Below are 26236 nucleotides of genomic sequence, written 5' to 3' on the forward strand. Positions count from 1 at the left end.
TCCTCTACATAGAAAACTCTAAAGACTCCACCAGAAAATTACTAGAGCTAATCAATGAATATAGTAAAGTTGCAGGATATAAAATCAACACTCAGAAATCCCTTGCAATTCTATACACTAATAATGAGAAAGTAGAAAAAGAAATTAAGGAAACAATTCCATTCACCATTGCAACAAAAAGAATAAAATATAGGAATATATCTACCTAAAGAAACTAAAGACCTATATATAGAAAACTATAAAACACTGATGAAAGAAATCAAAGAGGACACTAATAGATGGAGAAATATACCATGTTTATGGATCAGAAGAATCAATATAGTGAAAATGAGTATACTACCCAAAGCAATCTACAGGTTCAATGCAATCCCTATCAAGCTACCAGCCATATTTTCCACAGAACAAGAACAAATAATTTCAAGATTTGTATGGAAATACAAAAAACCTCGAATAGCCAAAGCAATCTTGAGAAAGAAGAATGGAACTGAAGGAATCAACTTGCCTGACTTCAGGCTCTACTACAAAGCCACGGTCATCAAGACAGTATGGTATTGGCACAAAGACAGAAATATAGATCAATGGAACAAAATAGAAAGCCCAGAGATAAATCCACACACCTATGGACACCTTATCTTTGACAAAGGAGGCAAGAATATACAATGGAGTAAAGACAAAGTGGTGCTGGTAAAACTGGTCAACCACTTGTAAAAGAATGAAACTAGATCACTTTCTAACACCACACACAAAAATAAACTCAAAATGGATTAAAGATCTAAATGTAAGACCAGAAACTATAAAACTCCTAGAGGAGAATATAGCCAATACATTATTTAAATTAAAATGGTAAAATATACTCGAAAATTAAAATAAGAACAATGATATAACATATAGCAGCTGCTGCTGCTACTGCTAAGTCATTTCAGTCATGTCCAACTCTGTGCGACCCCATAGACGGCAGCCCGTCAGGCTCCCCTGTCCCTGGAATTCTCAAGGCAAGAACACTGGAGTGGGTTGCCATTTCCTTCTCCAATGCATAAAAGCAAAAATGAAAGTGAATTTGCTCAGTCGTGTCTTACTCTTAGCTACCCGTGGACGGCAGCCTACCAGGCTCCTCTGTCCATGGTATTTTCCAGGCAAGAGTACTGGAGCGGGTTGCCATTGCCTTCTCCGACAAATAGCAGGCAAGTACACTTAAACCCAATTATGTCAATAATTACATTAAATATGAATAATTTAAGTACTGCAAATAAAAAACAAGATAATCAGACCAGATAAAATAAGACAAAACAATATGCTATCTACAAACTTTCATGTGTTTAAATATAAACACAGAAACAACCTAAAGAGGTAAAAATTACATACCATGCAAACATAAATCAGTGAAAACTGTATATAATATCTAAATTAATATCATACAAAGTCAGACGATAAGACAAAGAATACATTCAGAGAAAAAGAAACATTTTATGATAATATAATACAAAAGAAATTATATAGTATTGAAACTGGTGGGTTAAAAATAAAGTGATGCTTAGAAGAAAATTTAGAACCTTGATGCTTCCTTGATGATTACGTTAGAATAAAAATAGGAACAGAAGGAAATGATCCAAGACTCCACCTCAAGAATCTACAAAAGCAACCACAATCATAACTGAAAAAGAGGAATGAAAACTGAGCATAGAAATCAATTAAGAAGAAAGCAAATACACCATCAAGAAAACCAATACAGTCCATTAGTGAGTCTCTTAAAAAGAACATTTACACGGATAATCTTCTAGCAAACCAATTAAGAAAAAAGAGGGAACACATTAGCAGCACCAGTAACAAACGGAGGAATATCACTGTAGATCCTCCCAACATATAAAGATATGAGATATATTTATATCTCTCTCAGTGTTACTAATTTGAAATTTTTTGTGAAATTGGCCAAGTCCTTAAAAACACATTACTTGTGAAACACAACTCACCAAAATCTGATACAAAAAAATAAGAGAAAAATATGAGTAAACTTATTTGTTAAACAAACAGAATCCATACTATAAAAATTATCCACTAAGAAAACTGCCACCTACAAATGCTAGCACTTTCAGAGAGCTCAGAAATGACTCCCACAGCCAGATAAAGGAAGAGAGGGAGGGAAGGAATGGGGGCAGGAAGGAAGTGTAACACAGAGGCTGTGGTCAATGTACGAGTTGACTGCATCTTTCCAACCCACCTCTCCTGCAATCCTTGCATCTTCATCCCCTCACCATTTTGCACTTCAGTACTGTAGTCCCTGGTGGCTCAGAAGATAATCAAGACTCTGCCTGCAATGCAGGAGACCCAGGTTTGATGCCAGTGTGAGGAAGATCCCCTAGAGAAAGAAATGACAACCCACTCCAGTATTCGTGCCTGGTCCATGGGGTCACAAAGAGTAGGACAGGACTGAAGCAACTTGGAATGCTTGCACCACAGTCCTTCAAAATTTGTGTGTTCCCTCCCAGATCTTCCATGTGAATTCCATGAAATCTCCTTGTTATTTCAAACAAGCTTCTCTACATTCTCCTCTGGTCATTGTTTCCACTCTAGATTTATCCTAAACATGGTACTTCACTTCCAGCAATTCACTACTGAGGCTGAAATTTCTCTACCATACCTGACTCCTAAGTTTGAGCAGAAGTACTCCAAGAGTTTTGATTAAGATAATGAAAACACATGCTATTCTAATCTTATTTCTGCTACATCACCACCACTTTCACTTTTCTTCACATCATTAAAATCTGTCTGAAAGTACAGAAAAAAACAGACCAGGAGGAGGTAACTAGTGAGTAAAAGAGAAATAGAAGGAACCTGGAACCGTTCATAAAAATGTGAGAGTCTAAGTTAGAGCAATGGTAGTTAGGGAGTACAAACCACAATCAGGGTTTAAATATTAGTTCAGTTCAGTTCAATTCAGTTCAGCCACTCAGTCATGTCTGAGTCTTTGTGACCGCATGAATGACAGCACGCCAGGCCTCCCTGTCCATCACCAACTCCCAGAGTTCACTGAAACTCACGTCCATCGAGTCAGTGATGCCATCCAGACATCTCATCCTCTGTCGTCCCCTTCTCCACCTGCCCCCAATCCCGCCCAGCATCAGAGTCTTTTCCAATGAGTCAACTCTTCACATGAGCTGGCCAAAGTATTGGAGTTTCAGCTTTAGCATCAGTCCTTTCAATGAACACCCAGGACTGGTCTCCTTTAGAATGGACTGGTTAGATTGCCTTGCAGTCCAAGGGACTCTCAAGAGTCTTCTCCAACACCACACTTCAAAAGCATCAATTTTTCAGCACTCTGCTTTCTTCACAGTTCAACTCTTATCCATACATGCCCACGGGAAAACCATAGCCTTGACTAGACAGAACTTTGTTAAATAGCAGAGCACTTCCAAGTCTCTATATCTTAACTGGAATTAATAACAAGACATCAGTATTCTTAGGGTAACATTGAGAGTTCTAATTTCACACAAAGTTTCAACATAACACACTCTATTCTCACTCAGATGCTCATTTATCAAAATATGGTAGAGACACCAGTAGTATTTCCACAAAGTTATCTTAAGGTGGAACCATGGTTATGACATTGTGACTATGAGGGTTACTTGAGATGCCAGAAAACAAGTTTGTTTAAAACAAAAGTTTCTAACTAAAATTCAAATTCACCTTGAAAATAATTATTTTTAATAAGAGTGATAAAGAGAATGGAAGAAAACATTTTGAAGAGATGAATAGATTTATGACATAAGTGCTGTAGTGGTTTCACAAATGCATGCTTATCAAGCAGTTTGGTATGTCAGACATACCTCAATAAAGTACTTTTTAAAAAGAAAAGAATTGTTTCCTTAAAGGCATCAACTAGAATCATCAAAGATCTGCTGAAGGTGAGATTAGAAGAGATCACTTTTCCAATGATCTTCCTGTAATAAACACCCAAGAGCTGATTGGCTGTGGCTGTTAAGGACCTGCTGCAGAGGTCTTCAGGGCTCTCCTGCCCCACCATCCCATTAGATGGGGTGACACTATCCTAAGTCCAGTCTTCTACCTTAGGGAATTCACTGTGATAACTGACAATATCTTCCTCCAGTCCAGTTGTTCTGATGTGATTAATAACCTGGACATCCAATCTGCAATTGTGATAACAACTAGAAGCATCTCTGTCAAATACTGTGAGCACCCACTCACAGCCTAGTTTCACTGCTGTCTTTCCTGCATCCACCTTGGCTATAGGTCAAACACACTTAGGTAGCACTGAGTAATTCTTAGGAGTCACATCAGGTCCTCTTAGCTTCAATTCAGTTCAGCTCAGTTCCTCAGTCATGTCTGACTCTTTGCAACACCATGGACTGCAGAATGCCAGGCCTCCCTGTCTATCACCAACTCCCGGGATTTTCTCTAACTCATGTCCATTCAGTCGGTGATGCCGTCCAACCACCTCATCCTCTGTCATCCCTTTCTCCTGCCACCTTCAATCTTTCCCAGCATCAGGGTCTTTTCCAATGAGTCGGTTCTTCACATCAGGTGGCCAAAGTACTGGAGTTTCAGCTTCAGCATCAGTCCTTCCAATGAATGTTCCGGACTGATTTCCTTTAGGAGGGACTGGTTGTATCTCCTTGCAGTCCAATGGACTCTCAAGAACCTTCTCCAACACCACAGTTCAAAAGCATCAATTTTTCGGTGCTCAGCTTTCTTTATAGTCCAACACTCACATCCATACAGGACTACAGGAAAAACAGTAGCTTTGACTAGACCGGTCTTTGTTGGCAAAGAAATGTCTCTGCTTTTTAATATGTTGTCTAGGTTGGTCATACCTTTTCTTCCAAGCAGCAAACATCTTTTAATTTCATGGCTGCAGTCACCATCTGCAGTAATTTTGGAGCAAAAAAAAAAAAAAACAAAAACAGTCTGTTAACTATTTCCACTGTTTCCCCATCTATTTGCGAGGAAGTTATGGAACCAGATGCTATGATCTAGTCTCTGAATGTTGCATTTGTAAGCCAACTTTTTCACTCTCCTCTTTCACTATCATCAAGAGGCTCTTAGTTCTTTGCTTTTGGGCCATAAGTGTGATATAATCTGCATCTAAGGTTATTGATATTTCTCCTGACAATCTTGACTCCAACATGTGCTTCATCCAGCCCAACATTTCTCATGATGTAGTCTGCATAGAAGTTAAATAAGCAGGGTGACAATATACAGCCTTGATGTACTCCTTCCCCGATTTGGAACCAATCTTTTGTTCCATGTCCAGTTCTAACTGTTGCTTTTTGTCCTACACACAGATTTCTCAGGATGCAGGTCAGATGGTCTGGTATTCTCATATCCTGAAGAATTTTCCAGTTTGCTGTAATCCACACAGTTAAAGGTGTTGGCATAGTCAATAAAGTAGAAGTAGATGTTTTTTGGAACTCTCTTGCATTTTCAGTGATCAAACGGATGTTGGTAATTTGACCTCTGGTTCCTCTGTCTTTTCTAAATCCAGCTTGAACATCTGGAAGTTCACAGTTCATGGACCACAGCCTTGTCTAACTCAATGAAACTATGAGCCATGCCATGTAGGGCCACCCAAGACAGACGGGTCTTAGTGGGGAGTTCTGACAAGACATGGTCCATGGAGAAGGAAAGGCAAACCACTTCAGTATTCTTGCCTTGAGAACCCCAGGAACTCCTAGCTTCACTGCCTCTTATCCGTGATGCGCTTCAGCTGCTGTGTTGTAAACTTCAAGACTGCATTTTCCTGCTCCCTCAACATGCCTGCAAATGTGGTGTGAGCTCCCCCACTCGATTCATCATGTACACCAGTGTGATGAGATTTTCCCTGCCATGAGTCCCACTTCTGGCCTCCTCTGACTGTGACCTAGGGATATTTAAATGCACCACTGAATTCCTCTCACTCATTTTCCTGTGTAACTGCACCATGACTTCGGGTATGGTCACTTGTCCATGGGTCTTCACATGCCCTTTTGGGGTCACCATTGCTTGGTTGAGCCTGTTCTATTGGCACATCACCCACATACCAACCTGATGGAGTGTGGTGACTCTGACTTGTAGGACCAATGAGGATAATAAACCTTGTTGTCTACAACTCTCCTATGAAACACCCCCCATCAATGTAGACACACCCTACTGACCATTATGTCAAAGAATACAGAATAATTATCCTGCTGAGACTGTGTCACAGAGGTCAAATTCAGAAGCTGAATCTGTATGAAACTTTTGACGTCACCTCTGCCTCCTGTGTCACATCACAAAGACCCTTCACCCAAGCATGTTCTAAAGGCTGTATCCATAATCTCGAGTCATTCTGGTGATAAGACAAAGGCTTTTCCTGCTAGAGATACCCACACAGACCAGACAGGACTTACCTGAGCAGACTACTCCAGCATCCCAGTCGTGGATATAGCTATCATTACGATAGTCTTTAATATTAGAATGCCTACAGTCACTGACAGTTGACTCCACCCCTTCACATGAAGTATACAAAAGCCAAATGGGGCCAACTCCTGGTCCAAAATAAGCCTGTTTAGGAATACCAATGGCAGCTCCACACCCCAGCTGTCTGCACGCTACAGATGCATCCTTCAAACTCCAGCTGCCATCAACCACTGTGCCCCATTCTCCCTGGTGCTTCACTTCCACTCTCCCCTCACAGCGGTGGGCTCCATCCTTCAGCCTCAGCTCCAGTACTGCAAAAGAGACACACGACACGGAAAAGATTTTAGGAGACTTAGAGTGGTACAATATTTAAAACATTAGCTCTCTGAGGAGCAAAACAGTGCATGGGATATAGTATTTCCTGACCTCTGTAGTATAAGCATTCCCACCATGGCCAACTCTAAGCCCCCAATGTGCCATCACTGAACACGGAGAAGGAAGGGAGGCACCAGGTATTTCTTAGGAGCCTGTAGAACCAGCTCCAGGGACACCACCGAGGACAGGCCTTCAGAGAGTCTGGATGCTGCCCTCCCTGTAGATGCACCCAAAGCTCATAGGGCCCAGCTTCCCCATCTCAGTTACAGCTCATGGCCCGGGATCCAGGGAGGAATTCTCCCTCTCCTTCCCTGTCCGTAGGGAGGATCTCATCCAGCCTAGGAACAGAGGGCTGGTAACAGGCCCTAAAATGCCCTGGTTATTCCTGCCATCTGGTATTCATGTCTTTGTGTAATTCCACACTCCAGTGTACCTGTAACACGCATCTAACAAATGGAATTTGGCAAAAGTGATCAGATGTCACTTTAGTGATTAAGTCATAAGATGACTCTGGTTTCTGCATATAAAAAGGAGTTCATTAGTAGGAACATCATAGATGGAGACATTACCAGTGTTCAGTTCAGTTCAGTTCAGTTCAGTTCAGTTTAGTCACTCAGTCATGTCTGAGACTTTGAGACCCCATGGACTACAGTACGTCCAGCCTCCCTGTCCATCACCAACTCTCAGAGTTTACTCAGACTCATATCCATTCGTCAGTGATGCCATCCAAGCATCTCATCCTCCGTCATCCCCTTCTCTTCCCACCTTCAATCTTTGCCAGCATCAGAAGACTACTAAAAAACAAACAAACAAACAAAGAAATAACCAAATATTTTGTGATTCTCTCATCGCTCAGTTGGTAAAGAATCCACCTGCAATGCAGGAGACCCCGGTTCAATTCCTGGGTCAGGAATATCTGCTGGAGAAGGGATAGGCTACCCACACCAGTCTTCTCTTGGTCTTCTCTTGTGGCTCAGCTGGTAGAGAATCAGTCTGAAATGCTGAGGACCTGGGTTTGATCCTTGGGCTGGGAAGACCCCCTGGAGAAAGGAAAGACTACCCACTCCAGTAAGGCCTGGAGAATTCCATGCACCGTGTACCCATGGGGTCACAAAGAGTCAAACATGACTGAGTAACTTTCACTTCTTCAATTCTTCAACCAGATATTTTGAAGCTGAATAATAAATGAATGGGCTTCCCAGGTGGCACTAGTGGTAAAGAACCTGTCTGCAAGTTCAGGAAATGTAAGACACTCGGGTTCAATCCCTGGGTCCGGAAGATCCCCTGGAGGAGTGCATGGCAACCCACTTCAGTATGCTTGCCTGGAGAATCCTGTGGACAGAGGAGCCTGGTGGGCTACAGTCCATAGGGTCACAAAGAGTCAGACATGACTGAGGCGACTTAACATGCACAATACAATGAGCAAACTGAAGAATTCAACACAGAGACTCAACAACAGACTTGACCAAGGGAAAGAAAAAGAAAAAAGAATCAATGTGTTAGAAGGAAGATTAGTTGAAAGCATCCAAATCAAGGAGCCAAAATAGAATGAAAGGAATATAGAAAGCCAGTGGACACCATAAAGAGAAACAATGTACGGACTGGAGTCACAGCAGAAGAAGTGAAGGAGAAAATAATTAAGGGCTGAGGACTTTCCTGGTGGTGTGGTGGTAAAGAATCCACCTGCCAGTGCAGGGAACATGGGTTCAATCCCTGGTCCAGGAAGATGCCACATGCCACAGAGCAGCTACGCCAGCGTGCCCCAGCTGCGGACACATGTGCACCCAAAGCCCGTGCTCTGCACCCAGAGGAGCCCCTGCAGCGAGAAGCCTGCGCACTGTGGCGAGGAGTAGCCCCTGCTCACCACAGCTAGAGAAAGTCCACAGGCAGCAAGGAGACCCAGCACAGCCAAAAGCGAATAATTAAACAGAAAGACAGGCTGCGAATTTCCAAACCTGGGGAAAGATCTGGACATCCAAGTTCAAGAAGCTAATAAGTCACCCCAAAATCCCAAGCCAAAACCACCTTCTCCAAGACTCACAGAGTAAACTGTTCAAATGCAAACAGAAAGAGAGAATTCTAAAAGTCTAAAGAGTAGAAAAGAATTCTGTCACCCAAGAGGACTCCCATAAGGAGATCAGCCGATTTATCCAAAGAAACCTTGCAGACCATGAAGAAGGATTGGTAACATACCCCACCCTCACTCAGGGGAAATAGCTCCAGGGAGGAACAGGAGAGGGCACGAAAGAAAGGGCTCCCTACAGAGTCACAGCAGATCCTGGGAGGGGAAAGGACCATCCCAGGACCCCAGCACATCAGGAAATGAGTCACGGGGACCAGGGCAGGGACTTGTGAACTATACATGTGGGGCTGCACGTCAACTGATCTTTACAAACAGAGGGATAAGTCATTCATTGCAAGGACTGATGTTGAAGCTGAAACTCCAATTCTTTGGCCACCTTATGTGAAGAGCTGACATGTCTGAAAAGACCCTGAAGCTGGTAAAGAGAGAAGGTGGGAGAAGGGGATAACAGAGGATGAGATGGTTGGATGGCGTCACCGACTCAATGGAAATGAGTTTGGGTTGACTCCGGGAGTTGGTGATGGACAGGGAGGCCCTGGCTTGCTGTGGTCCATGGGATCACAGAGTCAGACACCAGTGAGTGACTGAACTGAACTGAACTGAACTGAACAGACAAGAGGCCCCTCTCCTGGATGCAGGCTTCTCTGCTCCCTAATGGAAACCTGGTGGGAACAGGTGAGGCCAGCAGGCAGAGCCTCTCACAGAGCCCATTGCTAGGCAGACATGGCAACAAGCAGAGGGGAGCCCAAGAGATGGGGGAGAGGAGCCAGAGAGAGACAGACAGGTGCACGATTATCTCTGATCCAGTTACATGCAGCGGCCGTGACACCCAGCCCTGTGGACACCCTGTGTGCTTCACAGACCAACGGACTCAGTCCCTGCTCAGCAGCTCTGTTCCTCTCACACAGACAGGCTCCACCTCCTCTCTCTGACACACACACACACACATACACACACACACACAGAGGCTCATACACTCCCCTCCTCACACACAGCCTTACACACCCTCACACACCCTCACTCACCCACACTCACCCACACATACTCCTCACACACCTTAATACATCACTTGCACACTCCTCACTCACTCCACAAACACATACACTCTTCACACCCACATACACCCTCACACATACACACCCTCACATTCACACACACTCTTCATACCCTCACACACACACACCCTCACACACTCCTCACCTGCACACATACACACACATACACACACACAATCACAGAGCCTACAGGAGTGAAGACACAGGAAACACAGGGGCAGTGCTCACACACCGGGCACATGGAGCATGCGGGAACAGCTCAGAGTCCCCGGTGAGCTCAGTATCTGGACCTTCCACACACTGGGAGCCACTGGGACCCTAGAAGCTCCCTGAAAACAAGGGAGACAGTGGAGGGGACTCAGGCTGACCCAGCTCGGTCCAGACAAAACCTCAGTGTTCTGTAAAATCTGTCGCTACGACGAATGGACCCCCCCCCCCCATAGGAGAGGGACCAGTATTCACATCAGCATGGTTCTTTTTTGGTCAGAAACACTGAGGCTCAGCTCCAGAGCTCCAGACACCTGCCTGCTGTGGACCCAGGACAGAGGGGCAGCTCTTACCTTGACCACCCACCACGGTGCCGAAGAGGAGGACACAGAGTCCCTGCAGGGAGAGGCGTCTGCCCAGAGCCATCCTGACCCCACGTCCTCAAGGTCACAGTCCCAGCTGCAGGATCAGCCTGCGAGGAGGTGTCAGGGTGCCGACCGGGGTCTATATAGACCACCCCTTAGACCCTCCCTCCTGAGAGCCAATAGCGATGCCTTTCACCATTTCAGGCACTATTGGAGGCTGCATCTGACACTTTCTGAAGCTCAGACACCAATGAGCTTCTGAATCTTCAACATCTCCTTATATGAGCATCACGGTCCTTTAACCTCCTGCTTCTGTAGTCCTAAGAGCTGGGTCCCACCACTGGGACTGGGTAGAAATGGTTCATCAAAAATCATGAGTGCCTTTCTCTCCCCTGATCACCCTGGTCAATATCTGCAGACTGTGAAATCTCACAGGGTCTGGGTGTGGGATATGTTGACCCGTGGAGAATAACTTTTGTAGAATCAAGTATTGATCTTCCCCGGCACTGAGCTCAGGGTGGAAGCAGAGAACTACAGTAAGTCTATTTTATTTTTTTTAGTTTTTTTAGTTTTTAGCTGTTTAATACAAAAAAGTGCCCAAAGCATAAATTTTCAGTTCAGTGAATTATTATAAATTGAAAATCAATATGTGTATAAGTAAGTAAGTAAAGCCACTCAGTCATGTCCGACTCTTTGTGACCCCATGAACTGCAGCCCACCAGGTTCCTCAGTCCATGGGATTCTCCAGGCAAGAATACTGGAGTGGGTTGCCATTTCCTTCTCCAGGGGATCTTCCCGATCCAAGGATCGAACCCAGATCTCCCGCATTGGAGGCAGATGCTTTAACCTCTGAGCCACCAGGGAAGCATATATATGCATATATATATATGTTTTTGAGAAGCACATATATATATGTTTTTGAGAAGCACACCTTGAAATACGAGTGTATTTATCAGGTCAGCAGAAAATGAGGACCAGAAGTACAGGAATTCACAGGTGACTGTGAAGGCATAAAATGAGACCCATCAAGTTGGGGGGATGAGATTGCATGGTTTTCCCCTGTCTCAGAATGATCTGGAGACTGGGTCCTGGAGCAAGTGCCTGCATGCTCAGTCGTGTCTGACTCTTTGCAACCCATGGACTGTAGCTCGCCAGCCTCCTCTGTCCAATGGACTTCCCAGGCAAGAATACTGGAGGGGGTTGCCATTTCCTTCTAAAGGAATCTGTTTGACTCAAGGAACAAATATGCTTCTCCTGCATTGGCAGGCGGGTTCCCTATAGGGACATTCAGACGGGTTAAATCCCTTTCCCTTTATTGCATTTCATTTTATGTGAGGTATCTCTTTCAGCTAGTCACTAAATGATGCTGACAGAGAGAAAGAGATTGCCATTAAAGGAAACAAAGAGAAGGTAGAAGTCGTCAGTCAACTCTAGCCCACCAAAATAGGAGCAGGGATCTCTAGAAGAAAACAGGGGTCTTCACTGATGGCTCAGCAGGAAAGAATCCGCCCACAAAGCAAGAGACGTGGATTCAATCCCTGGGTCAGGAAGATCCCCTAGAGAAGGAAATGGCAACCCATTCCAGTACTCTTGCCTGGAGAATTCCACGGACAGAATGGCCTGGCCAGCTACAGTCCACTGTGTCGAAATGAGTTGGGCATGACTAAGTGACTACACAATGAAAATAAGAAAATTATACTTTAGATACACTAACGTTTTCTCAACCTCACATGTACCCCCTTTATATGCTGAGAGTATGGTTTGATAAGATTCAGGATACATTTGTATTTTAAACCAAAACTAAAGAAGACGCAAAATATAATTTAAGGGAACAGCTCCTGAGAGATGGCGAAATAGAAAGTCTGCTACACGATAGCTCCAGGCACGGGGCAAAGAAGGGGTGAGTGAAGCAGAGAAGAGAAAGGGGTTCATGCTGCCTGAAACCACCAATGAACCCACCTCCTCTGTTCTGCATTTAAGAGGGAAGGTGGTGGCAAGAATGGAAGCCCAGGTGGGCTGAGGGGACAGATCCAAGCAGAAGGGATGGTGTCCAGTGTAGCCATTGCTGCCTTGTTCTGTTTCCACTCATCAGAGAAGCTCCCAGATGCTCCCCCAGAAGGTACCCCAGGGATGAATAGAGAGACTGAGAAGGGCCATAAGGGATGCAAGACAGAGCTCCCCCATCGAAATTCAAGGTCACTAATGTGCTACCCCCTTTCCTCATGCCCCCTCAGGTTCAAGATTCCCATGATGCAGCCCTGTGGTCCACACAAGCCCACCCTGAGGCCCCCTCACCCTGACTCCGTCTTTTCAGCACAGACGTGGAAGGAAGCATCTGTGACACACAGGCCCCAGAGTCCCCACCGGAGCTCAGAGATGGCTTCAAAGCCACCCACAGCCCCCCCACTTAAGGTCTCAGTAGGGCCAACACTGAGGGCAGCTGCAGGTTAGTCCACAGCCCTGCCACATGCCCCACCAGAGGGACCGCTCATCCCAGTCAGCAGACACGACTTCTCTGTCCCGCCATGCCTGTCCTTCCTATTGAGACCTGGGAGAAAAGACAGTTGAATACATGATTTTCTTCCTCTAAATAGGCTAATATTTACCAATTATTTATGAAAGAATCACTTCCTTGTCATCTGGTCCTCTCACTCTCAAGCCCCATGACTGTACCTGACCCCATCTCCTTCTATATCTGGACCTTTAACAGATTAATCATAAAAACTGATTATAAATATCAAAATCAAAATTTAAACTCAGTTGCTGAAGTAAGACCAGGATCTGTTGAGTCACTTGGAATTGATGCTGTACTCCCTCTGGGCCCAGAGTCATCATTCCTTACCCAGTTATGGACTCCACGCCATCACCAGAAACCATCAGCCAGACACCTAGAACATGGGACATGCTTCCTGGGGTCCAGTATCCCTCCCACAGGATGACACAGGGATGCTTTTAGTGAACCAGGTACACATGGTCTCAATTTGGGATGGAGATCTCACAGGTGAGATGCTGTTAGCAGCTCCAGACACTTTATAGAAAGAGGTGGGCTATAAGGAGTGGCAAACTCAGGGCTGGCAGCCTGTCCCCACAGCACCCTCTGCCCCAGAGCTGGGGGTGCAGGGTCAACATGGACCGACTCCCCCGTGGATGAAGCTACATCTTTATGACACAGAAAGGAATCTCAGTATCCAATCTCATCAAAGATTTGAAGGAGGAAAGTTTTAGGGAGGACATTAACCCAGCTGTGTCCACAATGAACATGAGAGAGTGCAGTACAGGGGTCAGGAAAACAGGCTCGAGAGACAGACTGCCTGGTCTTGACTCACAGTTTAGCCACATGCCAAGTGTGGGCTTTGAACAGGGTTCTTATACTCTCTGATTAGTAAAAGGAGGGTTATGATCCTACCAAGATGACTGATTATGGTGCAGATTAAGTGAGTGGCATTAGTATGTGATCTGACAACACTAGTTAACAGTAGTACATGTGCTGATGCTGATGTGCTCATTCATGGCCAACACCTTGTGAATCCATGCCAGGTTCTTTGTCCATGGAACTTTCCAGGCAATAGCAGTAGTACATAGAAGTAGTATTATGTACTACTGTTAACTTGCTTTCCTGATGGCTCAGATGATAAAGAATCTGCCTGCAATGCAGGAGATCTGAGTTCGATCCCTGGGTCAGGAAGATTCTTGGGGAAGGAAATGACAACCCACTTCGGTGTTCTTTCCGGGGAAATCCCATGGACAGAGGAACCTGGAGGGGCCACAGTCCATGGAATCACAATGAGTTGATCACAGCTGAGCGACTAACACACACACACACACACACACACATAGTAGTAGGGAAGCAGTGTTAGGGCATCTCCACCATCTCATCCCAGGAATCCCAGGACTCTAGACCAGGAATTCCATTCTGTTACCTGGAGCCTTGACTGAGGCTGTCAGAACTCTCTCAGGAACCACATGCTGTGATGGTCATTGGTGCCATTCAGAGTTGCGAGTCTTCCACACGTCACCCCTTCTCTCTGTGCCCCATGTAACTGCTCAAGAACCTCGACCTTACCATTGGTGAGCTTTTGTGAATTAAGTTGTTTACTTAATCATTTTACTTTATAAACTCTAATGTACTTGGTAAAACATTTTATGTCTAATTCACCTCCATATCCCCAATGCTTGGCTAACTAAAATTCGTAATGATGTCTCTTGTATATCTGAATGAATGAATGTCAGCCTGGTATTTTACACAAATCATTTCAATCAAAAAGAAATCTTTTTAGAAATAATTTAACTTGTTGTGAGGATGCAACAGCACAGTGCAAGCTGCATCATTCGTTTGAATGATATTTCCATACTGTTAAAAGGTATGAGCTATATGTGGTTCACTCCAACACCTTTCTGCAATGAATGCAGTAAATTGCAATAACTAGAAACAACCTAGCCCCAGCCCAAGAGCAGTGCTGAGAGAGCCAGCTCTAAACATGCATAAACGCTGCAAATTTCTCTCTCTATCTGGAGATAAAGAAGACAAACCACAGCACACTGACAGGTGAAGACCATGAAGCCTCCTGTTCTGTCTTAATCAGATACGGCCAAGCGGTCAGGATGTTTATGTATTTATCATCTGGCATATTTTCAATTCAAACCACACACAACTGTAACAGGAAGAAATTTTGTTATAAAAAAATTTAAACATCTTCCATGTTGAATTAGAAGTACAGAAGTAAAGAGCAGAAAGAATCTTGTTCTTTTACTTAGGCTAACTATTTGTCCTTATGGATTCTAAACAACACAACATATAGCATTATTATTCCCAAATCACCATGAGAAAATGGTGGTCAGAGGTTCAGTAATCTCTTTGCCAGGAAAGTTAATAATTAAACGTGCTTCCTTGAGGAACATTTCCTCAGGACCAATCAGACAGACTAAAATACAAAATATTTTTAAATTAAAAAAGAGGTATACATGTTTCAATGCCATTCTCCCAAATCATTACTGGGAGGGATGAGGGAGGGGGGTTCAGGATGGGGAACACGTGTATACCTGTGGCGGATTCATGTTGATGTATGGCAAAACCAATACAATATTGTAAAATAATAAACCTCCAATTAAAATAAATAAATTTATATTTTAAAAAAGAGGCAAAACAATACAATATTGTAAAGTAAAAATTAATGATAATAATAAAATAAAATCTGAAAAAAAAAGAGGTATACAACTCTAAAGGAAAATTATTAACTGAGTTGTTACCCCAAAGCGCTGGAGACCTCCTTCACCATCTGCGTTCCTTGCGTGGATGGGACCAAGGTTAGTAAAGACTCCTTTACCAAAGACCACTTCATCACAAGAGCATGAGGGAAAGAGCAAGGTCATGAGCTGGCTGAGGTCCAGCCCATCATCTCTGTTCAGCCCTTTACAGTCTATAACCAGAAACATCAAACAAAGAGTGTGCCACTGAACTGGCCTCATTCATTCCTCCATAGTGCAACATTAGATACCAGAGACAAGAGCAGATCAAAGCTGCTAAATCAAAAACAAGCAGATTCTAAGTGGAGAGCATGCAGACAAAGGGGCCTTCCCTGCTGCTGTTGGAAAGGAAGAAGCCCTCCCATCCCAGACACCATCTGTGGGAGAAGAGACAAGAAGACACCTCCTGAAATAGAGGAAAACCAGTCTTAGCAGCGAGCTTGAACTAGAAATGACAAGACAGTTATTAATGAACCCGAACTAAGTTGAGTTATAAATTTTAAATGGGAGAGTCTGTGTTAACTTTATGGAACTTTCAATCCACACATACATGCCTTGCTAGTGCACAAGATGAAATCAGTGATAAAAATAGAGAATATTACGTTTATATATATTTCAATTCTAGAGGACACATTTTTAAGCCCATTACAGAAAGAAAATTCATAAATCTTGTTTGTAAAAGCACAGAGTTGTCACATCTGTGAATTCCTTCTAATACCTCCAGCTCAAAATTACTGCTGTGTTTATTTAATCTGTAAAACCTTGCTCACTGTCTCTAAAGTGGGGGCTTCTTGACAGGAAGTATTGTGTCTTACTCTTCAATATCTCTTTAAAGTCAAGTAAAGACACATAGAGAGAGCTTAACAAATAGTGGATAAATAAAGAAATGAATGCATAAACAAATGCTGAAAATCACCCTGCAGTTAGTGATACTGAGTGGGGAGGGTGGGAGCAGGGGAGACACGAATCTGACCACTCCCACTCAGCACAGTCAGAAGTGGAGTAAGGAGTCAAAGACACACCAGACGAAGGAACCAGATACAGAAGTCCTTCATATCCCATTCTGGGGACGGTCTAATGACTTTTACTTTCTGCACAAAATTGTACCTCAGAAACTTCACCAAGGCAAGGAAAAAAAAAAACTGACAGCATTGCTACTAAGGATGTGGCATCAATAGTAATATTCATCAAATAGCTGATTTTCTATCTCCCAGTGACTCATTTGGCCAATGAAACGTGGGTGTTGCCACCTGTGTCACTTCTGAGCAGAGGCATGGAAACCCCATGCAACTCTCTAGTTTCTCTCTTTCCTGCCCCAGAAGCTGCATGTTCCACGTGGTACACGTGTGAGCCTATGGAGCCTCACTGCCCACAGCACGTTTGCAGGTTGGTGATGAATGTGTTTGTGCACATGTGTGTTCCTTCTGAGACTTGGGAGTCAGTTGTTCCAGCCTCAGATCAGAGCCTATTCTGAAGACTTGAAAGGAAGACAGAATCTGTCCCATGAAGCAGGTACTTTCCTGGATCTCCTCTTCCTTCTGTATCTTCACCCCAAGCTGCTCCCTCAGGTCTCACCTTGATTCCTCTTAGGGGCTTGGTTGATTCCTAGTCACCATGACTGATTGACCAACAACTAGATCTAAACTTCTGTTTAAGAGCGTCCACAGCTGGTGCAGCCCCTCTTCCCTTTACATCAGTCTGTGCCGACAGTTGTGTTTCTATTTCCCCATTTTTGTCTCTGAGCATCTTGACCTTCATCCTGAAACAGCTCTCCTTTGCTCTGAGTTAGTCAGTTCATCATCTTTGATCTTATTTTTACATTCCACCAATCCTGTACTAGTGAAAAAGCAGCATGTACTTTGCAAACCTCTTCTGTTTCTTCTTGATTTCCGAAACAAATCTGATTCCTGGATTTAGTTCTCCATGTAGTTAATTAAATTCTTCACCTTTGGGTAAGAAATAATTTTTCTGAGGTTTTCTTCCCTCAACTGAACAAAATGACACGTTCAAAATCTATCTCCTTGTGACCATGTAACCGAGAGTTATGTGTGAGGGGTCCGACTGCTAACCGCTCAAAAGCCAGTATACAGGCCAGGTTGGTGGAAAGGAAAGTGTTTTATTTCAGATGCCAGCAACTGGCGGGGAGGGTGGTGGACATCTGTACAGGGCCGACTCTGCCCACCCCATGACAAGAAGAGGGTGAGAGCTTCTATAGACAGAGCTGGGGTGGGAGGAGGTTATATGCAGAAACAGCACAGTCATCTCTAACAGGCACCTTCTAATTGGTCATCAGTGGTCTGATTAGCATCATCTCGGTTGTTTTCAGTTCAGTTCAGTCACTCAGTCAAGTCCGACTCTTTGCGACCCCATGGGCTGCAGCACACCAGGCTTCCCAGTCCATCACCAACTCCTAGAGCTTGCTCATACTCCATCCAAAACATCCACTGGTTGTTTTAGGTACAGTTAATCTTTTGTTCCCATGTCTTTGTGGTCAGTTCTCAGAACTGTGGATGCTCAAGTCCTGGGTACAGTGTGGTCATCATGTAGCCACTGCTCCACCTGGTGTTCTGTATCTATAAGAAGCTCCCAGGACATGGCTCAGAATATCATGCATAACCCTTGAGAAAGAACTAAAGGTCCTTACTGTGCTTAATGACTACATTATTATTATTTAGACTCCTCTGAATGTTTTCCTTTGTTTCCAGGTTTCTCGCTTCTCCAATTAAACATATCCTTTGACTAAAGTTTTCCACAGGCAAAAGGCAGACAGAAGACATGGTGAGGGGCAAGGATCATAGAGTCCTCTCTGTTTCAACCACAGCCCTAGGGCCCCCTTGGGACTTGGAAGGGGGTGGAGCAAGGAGAGGCTCTGAAGAACACGCTTCATTAACTTCATGATTCACCCACCTCTGCTCAGAGCTGATGTAATTACCAACTGCAGAGCTATTGAGCTCTTGTGGGTGGTGATTCTTAAACCACTTAAACCTAAGGTTACTGCCTCTGGGGTGGCACTCAGAGTTCAGAGCCTGAGTGATTGCTCAGACTCAAAGTCTATGAACAGAGGCTCTGTTGCACGTGGAGCTTTGGTGCAGCTGAGTCCTGCCCGCAGACCAGCCTAAGAACACTGGAAACACAGCAAAATGTCTTCCTCCTTTAACATCAAAGACTCTGTGAACAGATCTCTTTTCCTTGTCACTGAATGCTTCCCAATCTGGGCATGCTAACCAAGGTACCTGGAGTCTGCAGGCATTGTCTGAAGCTTTGCCAGGGCCCAGGATTGAAGCGAGGCCTGTGCCTGTGTATAAGCTCTGTATTTCCCCCCTCTATAACTTAACAGATGCTCACCTATTATTTATTGAATGGCTGAGTGGCACTGTACTAAATGTTGAAGAGAAATTGTCTTAAATATAAAGAAATATTTCTGAGAACATCATTTAGCTAATATTTTTTAAAGCATTTGTTTCTTGCAATAAGCAAGGCAAGATTTGATTTTCACAAACAAGCAGCTTATCACCAACAAATATGTCACAACGAACACTGCAAATCTCTATCTCTAAGGATACACAGCACAAACCACAAAGTACCTACATGTGGCTTCTTAATAAGTCTTAATCAAACCCAGCTGAGGAGACAGGATATTCATATGGTTTATCATTGGCAGTTTTTTCATTAAAATCACACAGCAATATCAGAGGAAGAAAATTTGCAATTAAAAAAGTACAGCTGCACCATCGATATGACATAAGGAAGGAGATGAGGGGCCAGATGATATGGGGTGGGAGGTGGGAGGGGTGTTCAGGACTGGGAATTCATGTACACCCATGGCAGATTCATGTCAATGTATGGCAAAACCAATACAGTACTGTAAAGTAAAATAAAGTAAAAATAAAAATTTAAAATAACAGACAGCCTAATTAGTCTTTCACTTTTGAAGGAGAGTCCTCTTGGACTGATCTGGAAAGATGATGTGGAGACCAGGACAACTCAACTGTTCTGCACAACAGTTAGAACTGTGAACTGATAATTTTGGATAATGTTGCACTTTGAGTCCCTTCTTGTTACTTTCTGTGAATCTACTGTAGGTTTTTACATTTTTGTTGCCACATGGCTCACATAAAACATCTTAGAGGGACAACGGTATATACTACACTGATATCAAGTTAATTCCAATGACATGCAAAAGCTCTACCTTTTATCCCCTTCTACGCATTTTGTTTTTGATGTCAATTTGCCTCTCTCTGTATTGTGTATCCACTAACAAAATATTTTTTCTTTATAGTTATTTTAATACTTTAGACTGAAGCTAACTGGTTAGCACACTACCATATTAATGATGAATTGAATTCAGTATTTACATATACAAGTCTGTTGCATATTTCTACTTCTTTCATATAAAAATCAGCATCCTTCATTTAGTCTGAAGAATTGCCCTCAGCAAACTTGTAAGACAAACCTAGTGTTGGTGAATTCCCTCAACTGTTATATCCGTTAACAGGGTATTCATGATTTGACTTCATATCAGGAAAGTCTTTATATCATCTTCATTTATGAAAAACAACTTTCCTGAGAAAATTATTCTTGGTTGGTAGGTTTTTTGTTTTTTTTTCATAAGACTGAATATATCATCCTTTCTCTCCTGGACTGTCGGGTTTCTACTAAGAAGTCCACTGATATTTTTAAGGGAATTTCTTTTTTGTGAGCATTTACTTTTCTCTTGCTGCTTACAGAATTCTCTCTTTTTCTTGATTACAAGTAATGTGTCTTGGGGGTGATCATTTTGAATGACCTCTGAGGAGTGACCTATTAGCTACATGAACTTGGATGTCTAAATCTCATCAGCTTTGGGACTTTTCTGGTATTATTTCTTGAAGTACAATCTCTGTCCTTTTCTCCCTCTCTTCTCCTTCCGGGACTCCAATACTGTGCAGGTTGTTTCTGTGAATGTTGCCCCATAGTTCGCACAGGTTCTTTCACACTTGTTCATTCCTCTTCTCCTTTGTCCCCTGGCTGGGTAATCTCAATGGTCCTGCCTTCTAAGTTACAGGGTCTTCTGCTGTTGTTGATGCTCTAGGTAGCATTTTTCATTTTGTTGCATTTCATTTATTGTAGCCTCAAGCAACTGATCCAACAAGTCCATCCTAAAGGAAATCAGTCCTGAATATTCATTGGAAGGACTGATGCTGAAGCTGAAACTCCAATGTTTTGACAACCTGGTGTGAAGAACTGACTCATTAGTAAAGACCCTAATGCTGTGAAAGATTGAGGGCAGGAGGAGAAGGGGACGACAGGGGATGAAACGGATGGATGATGGCATCATCGACTCAATGGACATGAGTCTGGAAAAGCTCTAGAAGTTGGTGATGGACAGGAAAGCCTGGCGTGCTGCAGTCCATGGGGTCGCAGAGTCGGACACAACTGAACCACTGAACTGAACTGAATCTTAAGCATCTGAATTTCTGATTGGTTCATTTTTCTGTTTTGTTCCTTCTATTATTCTCTTTGTCTCACTGCAAAGCTTGAGGGATCTCAGTTCCCCTACTGGCATTGAATCCAGACCACAGCAGCAAATGCATCGATCCTAACCATGAAACCATCAGCAAACTCCCTGTTTACTTCCTTTTTTATGATTTCTATCTCTGTTTAAAAAAACCTGAATTTATTCTGTGAAGTAACACCCTAGCTCAACAATTACTGAGCTTGAGCTCTAGGACCTGCAAATCACAAATAGGAAGTGATGCTGCAACCCCTGAAGCCTGGGTGTCTAGAACTTGTTCACAATAAGAGAAGCCCTCAGATAGAGAAACCTGCTTGCTGCATTTAGAGAAAGCCCATGTGCAGCAAAAAAGACTCAGTGCAACCAAAAATTAAAAACAATAATAATGATGATGATAATTTTTTAAATCTTATTTTCTTCATATGTTGTCTTCCTGAATTTAATCGTTTATCTGTGTTTTCTTGGAGTTCACTGAGCTTCTTGGCATGTGTGCCTTATTTCATCATATGTCATCTATTTCATCACTTCCCAAGTGAATAGCCATGTGAGCTGCCCTGGAAGAAGCCCTGGGCATCTTCCCATCCCCAAGCACAGCCTAGAACTATGAAGAGTGCAAGCGTGAGTGGAGGTTGGAGCCCTAGAAACCATCCAGAGTCATCAACCAAGTAACTGGGTGGGTCCAGCTCAGAACCAGGCCAGCACTCTCAGGTTTTATAAGAGTTCAGCAGCTTCTCCACATGTCCACAATGGAATTGGCCAGGGGGTAGAGGTGCAGGGGGTTTGCGGGGGTAGGGCTGTATAAACATAATTTTTACTTTGCCACTTCTTCATGACAGCTCTCTCTACCCTGAGGAGTCACAGCAGGATCACAGTTCCATTTTCAGTAGTAACCAGATTAAAGCAATCTTGAAACAATCTTGAAACATCTGAAGAAATAGATGTTTTCAAAGAAGCCCCTTGGTCTGAAATTCTTCCTCTAAGAGATCAGTCATGTCAGATGCCTCCATCCATATCTCTGAAACATAAATAGACAAATGTTCCTGATCTTTCTATCTACATCCATTCCTCTGGATCCCCTCTGCCTAGGTCTCCACTTTCTTGCCCTCTTGTCCCACCTGAATACAGGGTGTGGGTGAGCACCAAGTTGTCATCCATTAACTTGAAGATGTATATGAACTGATATAATCCTCTTAGAAGGAGAGATCCTTGGAGAGACAAGAAATAGCAGCATCCTGAAGAAATAGTAGGAAGAGATGGAGAAGAAAGAATGGATTTAGAAGGTTTGGATAATCAAATAGACATGGGAGGTGAGCAAAGAAGTGTCTGTATCCACTAAAGGAATAAATGAGAGATGAAAAAGGAAGAGGTAGTTATGTACAGTTAGATTTTTAATTGGCCTGTGAATATTGAGGCAGGATAAGGAAAGCTATATCCATTCTTTCCCACCAGCCAACCTTCCAATTTGAAGCTCACACCCAGTCTGGTGTTCAAGAACAAGTTACAAACTCAGAGATGTTTAGAACTGGTTTGGTTTTTTTCCCCCCATGAGTTCATCTTGTTAGGAAGGGGCGTGTGAATGTAGACCAACTTTACATCCATTTCTAAATAAGAGTGACCTGGAGCACTTGTGAGCATGCCCTTATTAGCCTCTAAGACAGGTGACAAAGCAGGTCAGCTCACTCATCTTGTATTTCCTTTCAGGAAGATGGCATTTGAGGGCCAATCCTCTAAAAGCATTTGCCATGCAACTTGCTAAATTAAGAGCACAGCAAAAAGTTAATTTATTCAGAATATTTCATTTTGAGCAATTTTCATATGACACAATTACAGGTCAGCACTACTCTACTGAAATACAGGCAATTAGAATATCTGAGGATTCATCTCATATTTGATACAGCATCACGAGAAAGTCACTGGGGATGTTCCCAGGGCACTGAGTTCAACATCATCGTATCCAGTGTCCCCTTTCTTCCCCTGGAGCAGCCAGAGGCTCTCTTCTCCTCCCCCAGGATCGGCAGCCTCTCTGGAGAAGTTCAGACAAGAGCCTGAAATAGAAAAGAGAAGTTTGATTTGAACTGAGACATGAGGATGGGACAGAATCCTCTGGTGGAAAGGAGTCAAGCAAGTGCTTATGACAAAGCATCCCTGGGACCCAGGTGTGGGGAGGGAGGCTCAGGCTATTTCACATGAGTCCCAGTGAGGATGGATCCCAGCTGTGCTCTCAGATCCAGTTCATGTGGTCTCCTGGGCCTCCGTGCATGTGGAAATCCTGCATCACAGGAGACCTGTGCTCAGGAGCTCTGGGAGACCTGCTTCCAGGCAACACAATACCAAGGAGATGCCCAGCAATGGTAAGAATCATAAAAAGGAATCTAAATTGTTCTCCTTTCACAGGTGATAGATGCAAATTCACAATAAGAGGGAGACTGGAAACAGAAAAAATCTGAATTCCTCACTCACAACCCAAGTCTGCTCTTAGTTGACTTGACTCCTGTTTCCAAATGTCCACAAATAGTATCACAGGTGCAGCCACAGATAGCACCTCCCCAGAAACTACACAGACCCTCAGATGGAGAAATACTCTTTTCTAGAGAATGAGTATCTTCTTGCAGCTACTGAAATATCAGTTTATTGGGATACACACAGTCAAAGGCTTTGGCATAGTCAATAAAGCAGAAATAGATGTTTCTCTGGAACTCTCTTGCTTTTTCGATGATCCAGCAAATTTTGGCAATTTGATCTCTGGTTCCTCTGCCTTTTCTAAAACCAACTTGGACATCTGGAAGTTTACGGTTCACATATTGCTGAAGCCTGGCTTGGAGAATTTCGAGCATTACTTTACTAGCGTGTGAGATGAGTGCAATTGTGTGGTAGTTTGGGCATTCTTTGGCATTGCCTTTCTTTGGGATTGGAATGAAAACTGACCTTTACCAGTCCTGTGTCCACTGCTAAGTTTTCCAAATTTGCTGGCATACTGAGTACAGCACGTTCACAGCATCATCTTTTAGGATTTGAAAGAACTCAACTGGTATTCATCACCTCCACTATCTTTGTTCGTAGTGATGCTTCCTAAGGCCCACTGACTTCACATTCCAGGATATCTGGCTCTAGGTTAGTGATCACACTATTGTGATTATCTGGGTCATGAAGATTTTTTTGTATAGTTCTTTTGTATTCTTGCCACTTCTTCTTAATATCTTCTGCTTTCGTTAGGTCCATAACATTTCTGTCCTTTATTGTACCCATCTTTGGCTGAAATATTCCCTTGCTTGGTATCTGTAATTTTCTTGATGAGATCTCTAGTCTTTCCCATTCCACTGTTTTCCTCTGTTTCTTTGCATTGATCAGTGAGGAAGGCTTTCTTATCTCTCCTTGCTAGTCTTTGGAACTCTGTATTCAAATGGATATATCTTTCCTTTTCTCCTTTGGTTTCACTTCTCATCTTTTCTCAGCTATTTGTAAGGCCTCCTCATGTGTGAGGAGGCCTCTGAGGAGGCCATTTTGCCTTTTTGCATTTCTTTTTCTTGGGGATGGTCTTGATCCCTGCCTCCTGTACAATGTCATGAACCTTCGTCCATAATTCATCAGGCACTCTGCCCATCAGATGTAATCCCCTGAATCTCTTTGTCACTACTACTGTATAATCATAAGGAATTTGATTTAGGTCATACCTGAATCATCTAATGGGTTTCTCTACTTTCTTCAATTTAAGTCTGAATTTGGCAATAAGGAGTTCATGATCTGAGCCACAGTCAGCTCCCGGTCTTGTTTTTGCTGACTGTATAGAGGGTCTCCATCTTTGGCTGCAAAGAATATAATCAATCTGATTTTAGTACTGACCATCTGATGATGTCCACGTGTAGAGTCCTCTCTTGTGTTGTTGGAAGAGGGTGTTTGTTATGACCAGTGTGTTCTCTTGGCAAAACTCTATTAGCCTTTGCCTTGCCTCATTTTGTACTCCATGGCCAAATTTGGCTGTTACTCCAGGTATCTCTTGACTTCCTACTTTTGCATTCCAGTCCCTTATAATGAAAAGGACATCTTTTTTAGGTCATAGTTCTAAAAGGTCATATAGGTCTTCCTAGAATGGCAACTTCAGCTTCTTCAGCATTACTGATTTGGCGTAGACCTGGATTACTGTGATATTGAATGGTTTGCCTTCATGTGTGCAACAGTGCAAAGATATTATTAAAACACTTGTTCCACCTTTGAATTTGGTTCAGTTCAGTTCAGTCACTCAGTCATGCCTGACTCTCTGTGACCCCATGGACTGCAGCACACCAGGCTTCCCTGTCTATCAACAACCAGGAAATTCCCTAATCTATAAATCTTCATGCAAGTTTATCACATATAAAGTGATAAGTTTATGTCACATTATAGAGACATAAATGCCAAAAGCAGAGTGATTCCTCACTCCTTGCAAGGAGTCTGACAGCATTAAATATGGCATATGGTCAAGATGATGCTACCAAATGTATGAGATTACCTATGTTTTGAATCTCTAGGGAGGCTGGGCATTGAGGAGCACAAATTCACTCTTCCAGATAGAAAGATTGCAGGAGATCAACTGACCCCACTCACCGGTCTGAGAGGTCCTCACCCCATTGTCCTTCTCTGGGGGCACTTCCTCCTCACTCCCCTGAGAGGCAGGAGGAGTTCCAGGCACTGGTACTTCTTCAGCATCATCATAATTTCCAGCAGAGACATCAGTCTTCTGATCTGGGGGTTCCAAGAGCAGACAAGGGAGTGTATGAACCGCAGTAAGTGGGTTGTTCTGGGACATACCTAAGAAACCTTCTGATCCAGAGTTTCTGAGTTTCTGAATAGAGGCACCAGTCACTCTTTGTTTTAAAAGACTTTTTTCTCTAAGACCATGTTTCATTTTGATGTGTCTTTAAGCCAAAACATGACTTTACATATCTTAATATTTTCTGATGGAAACGACATATCTCAAAGCAACTCTTCCACCCTTGAGCATTGCTAAAGGACTTTGACAAATTGTGCTTTACAGATGTTATTTTTT

The 26236-nt window shown here is 43.3% G+C and overlaps 2 protein-coding genes across 2 annotated transcripts in view; both read right to left on the reverse strand.

Moving 5' to 3' along the window:
- The window catches only part of LOC138077655 (antigen WC1.1-like), a 59580-nt gene extending 49044 nt beyond the window's left edge, over window positions 1-10536 (reverse strand). Inside the window, exons 1-2 of the mRNA XM_068969763.1 lie at window positions 10464-10536; window positions 6381-6701 (exon numbers count right to left, since the gene is read on the reverse strand). Coding sequence (XP_068825864.1) covers window positions 6381-6701; window positions 10464-10536 — 394 coding nt within the window. The remainder of the gene's footprint in view (window positions 1-6380; window positions 6702-10463) is intronic.
- A 12576-nt stretch (window positions 10537-23112) lies between these two features.
- The window catches only part of LOC138077656 (antigen WC1.1-like), a 54350-nt gene continuing 51226 nt past the window's right edge, over window positions 23113-26236 (reverse strand). The window contains exons 19-20 of the mRNA XM_068969764.1: window positions 25795-25932; window positions 23113-23258 (exon numbers count right to left, since the gene is read on the reverse strand). Coding sequence (XP_068825865.1) covers window positions 23113-23258; window positions 25795-25932 — 284 coding nt within the window. The remainder of the gene's footprint in view (window positions 23259-25794; window positions 25933-26236) is intronic.

This window comes from Capricornis sumatraensis, chromosome 4 (genome assembly GCF_032405125.1).
Source record: "Capricornis sumatraensis isolate serow.1 chromosome 4, serow.2, whole genome shotgun sequence".
In the NCBI taxonomy this organism is placed as follows: Eukaryota; Metazoa; Chordata; class Mammalia; order Artiodactyla; family Bovidae; genus Capricornis; species Capricornis sumatraensis.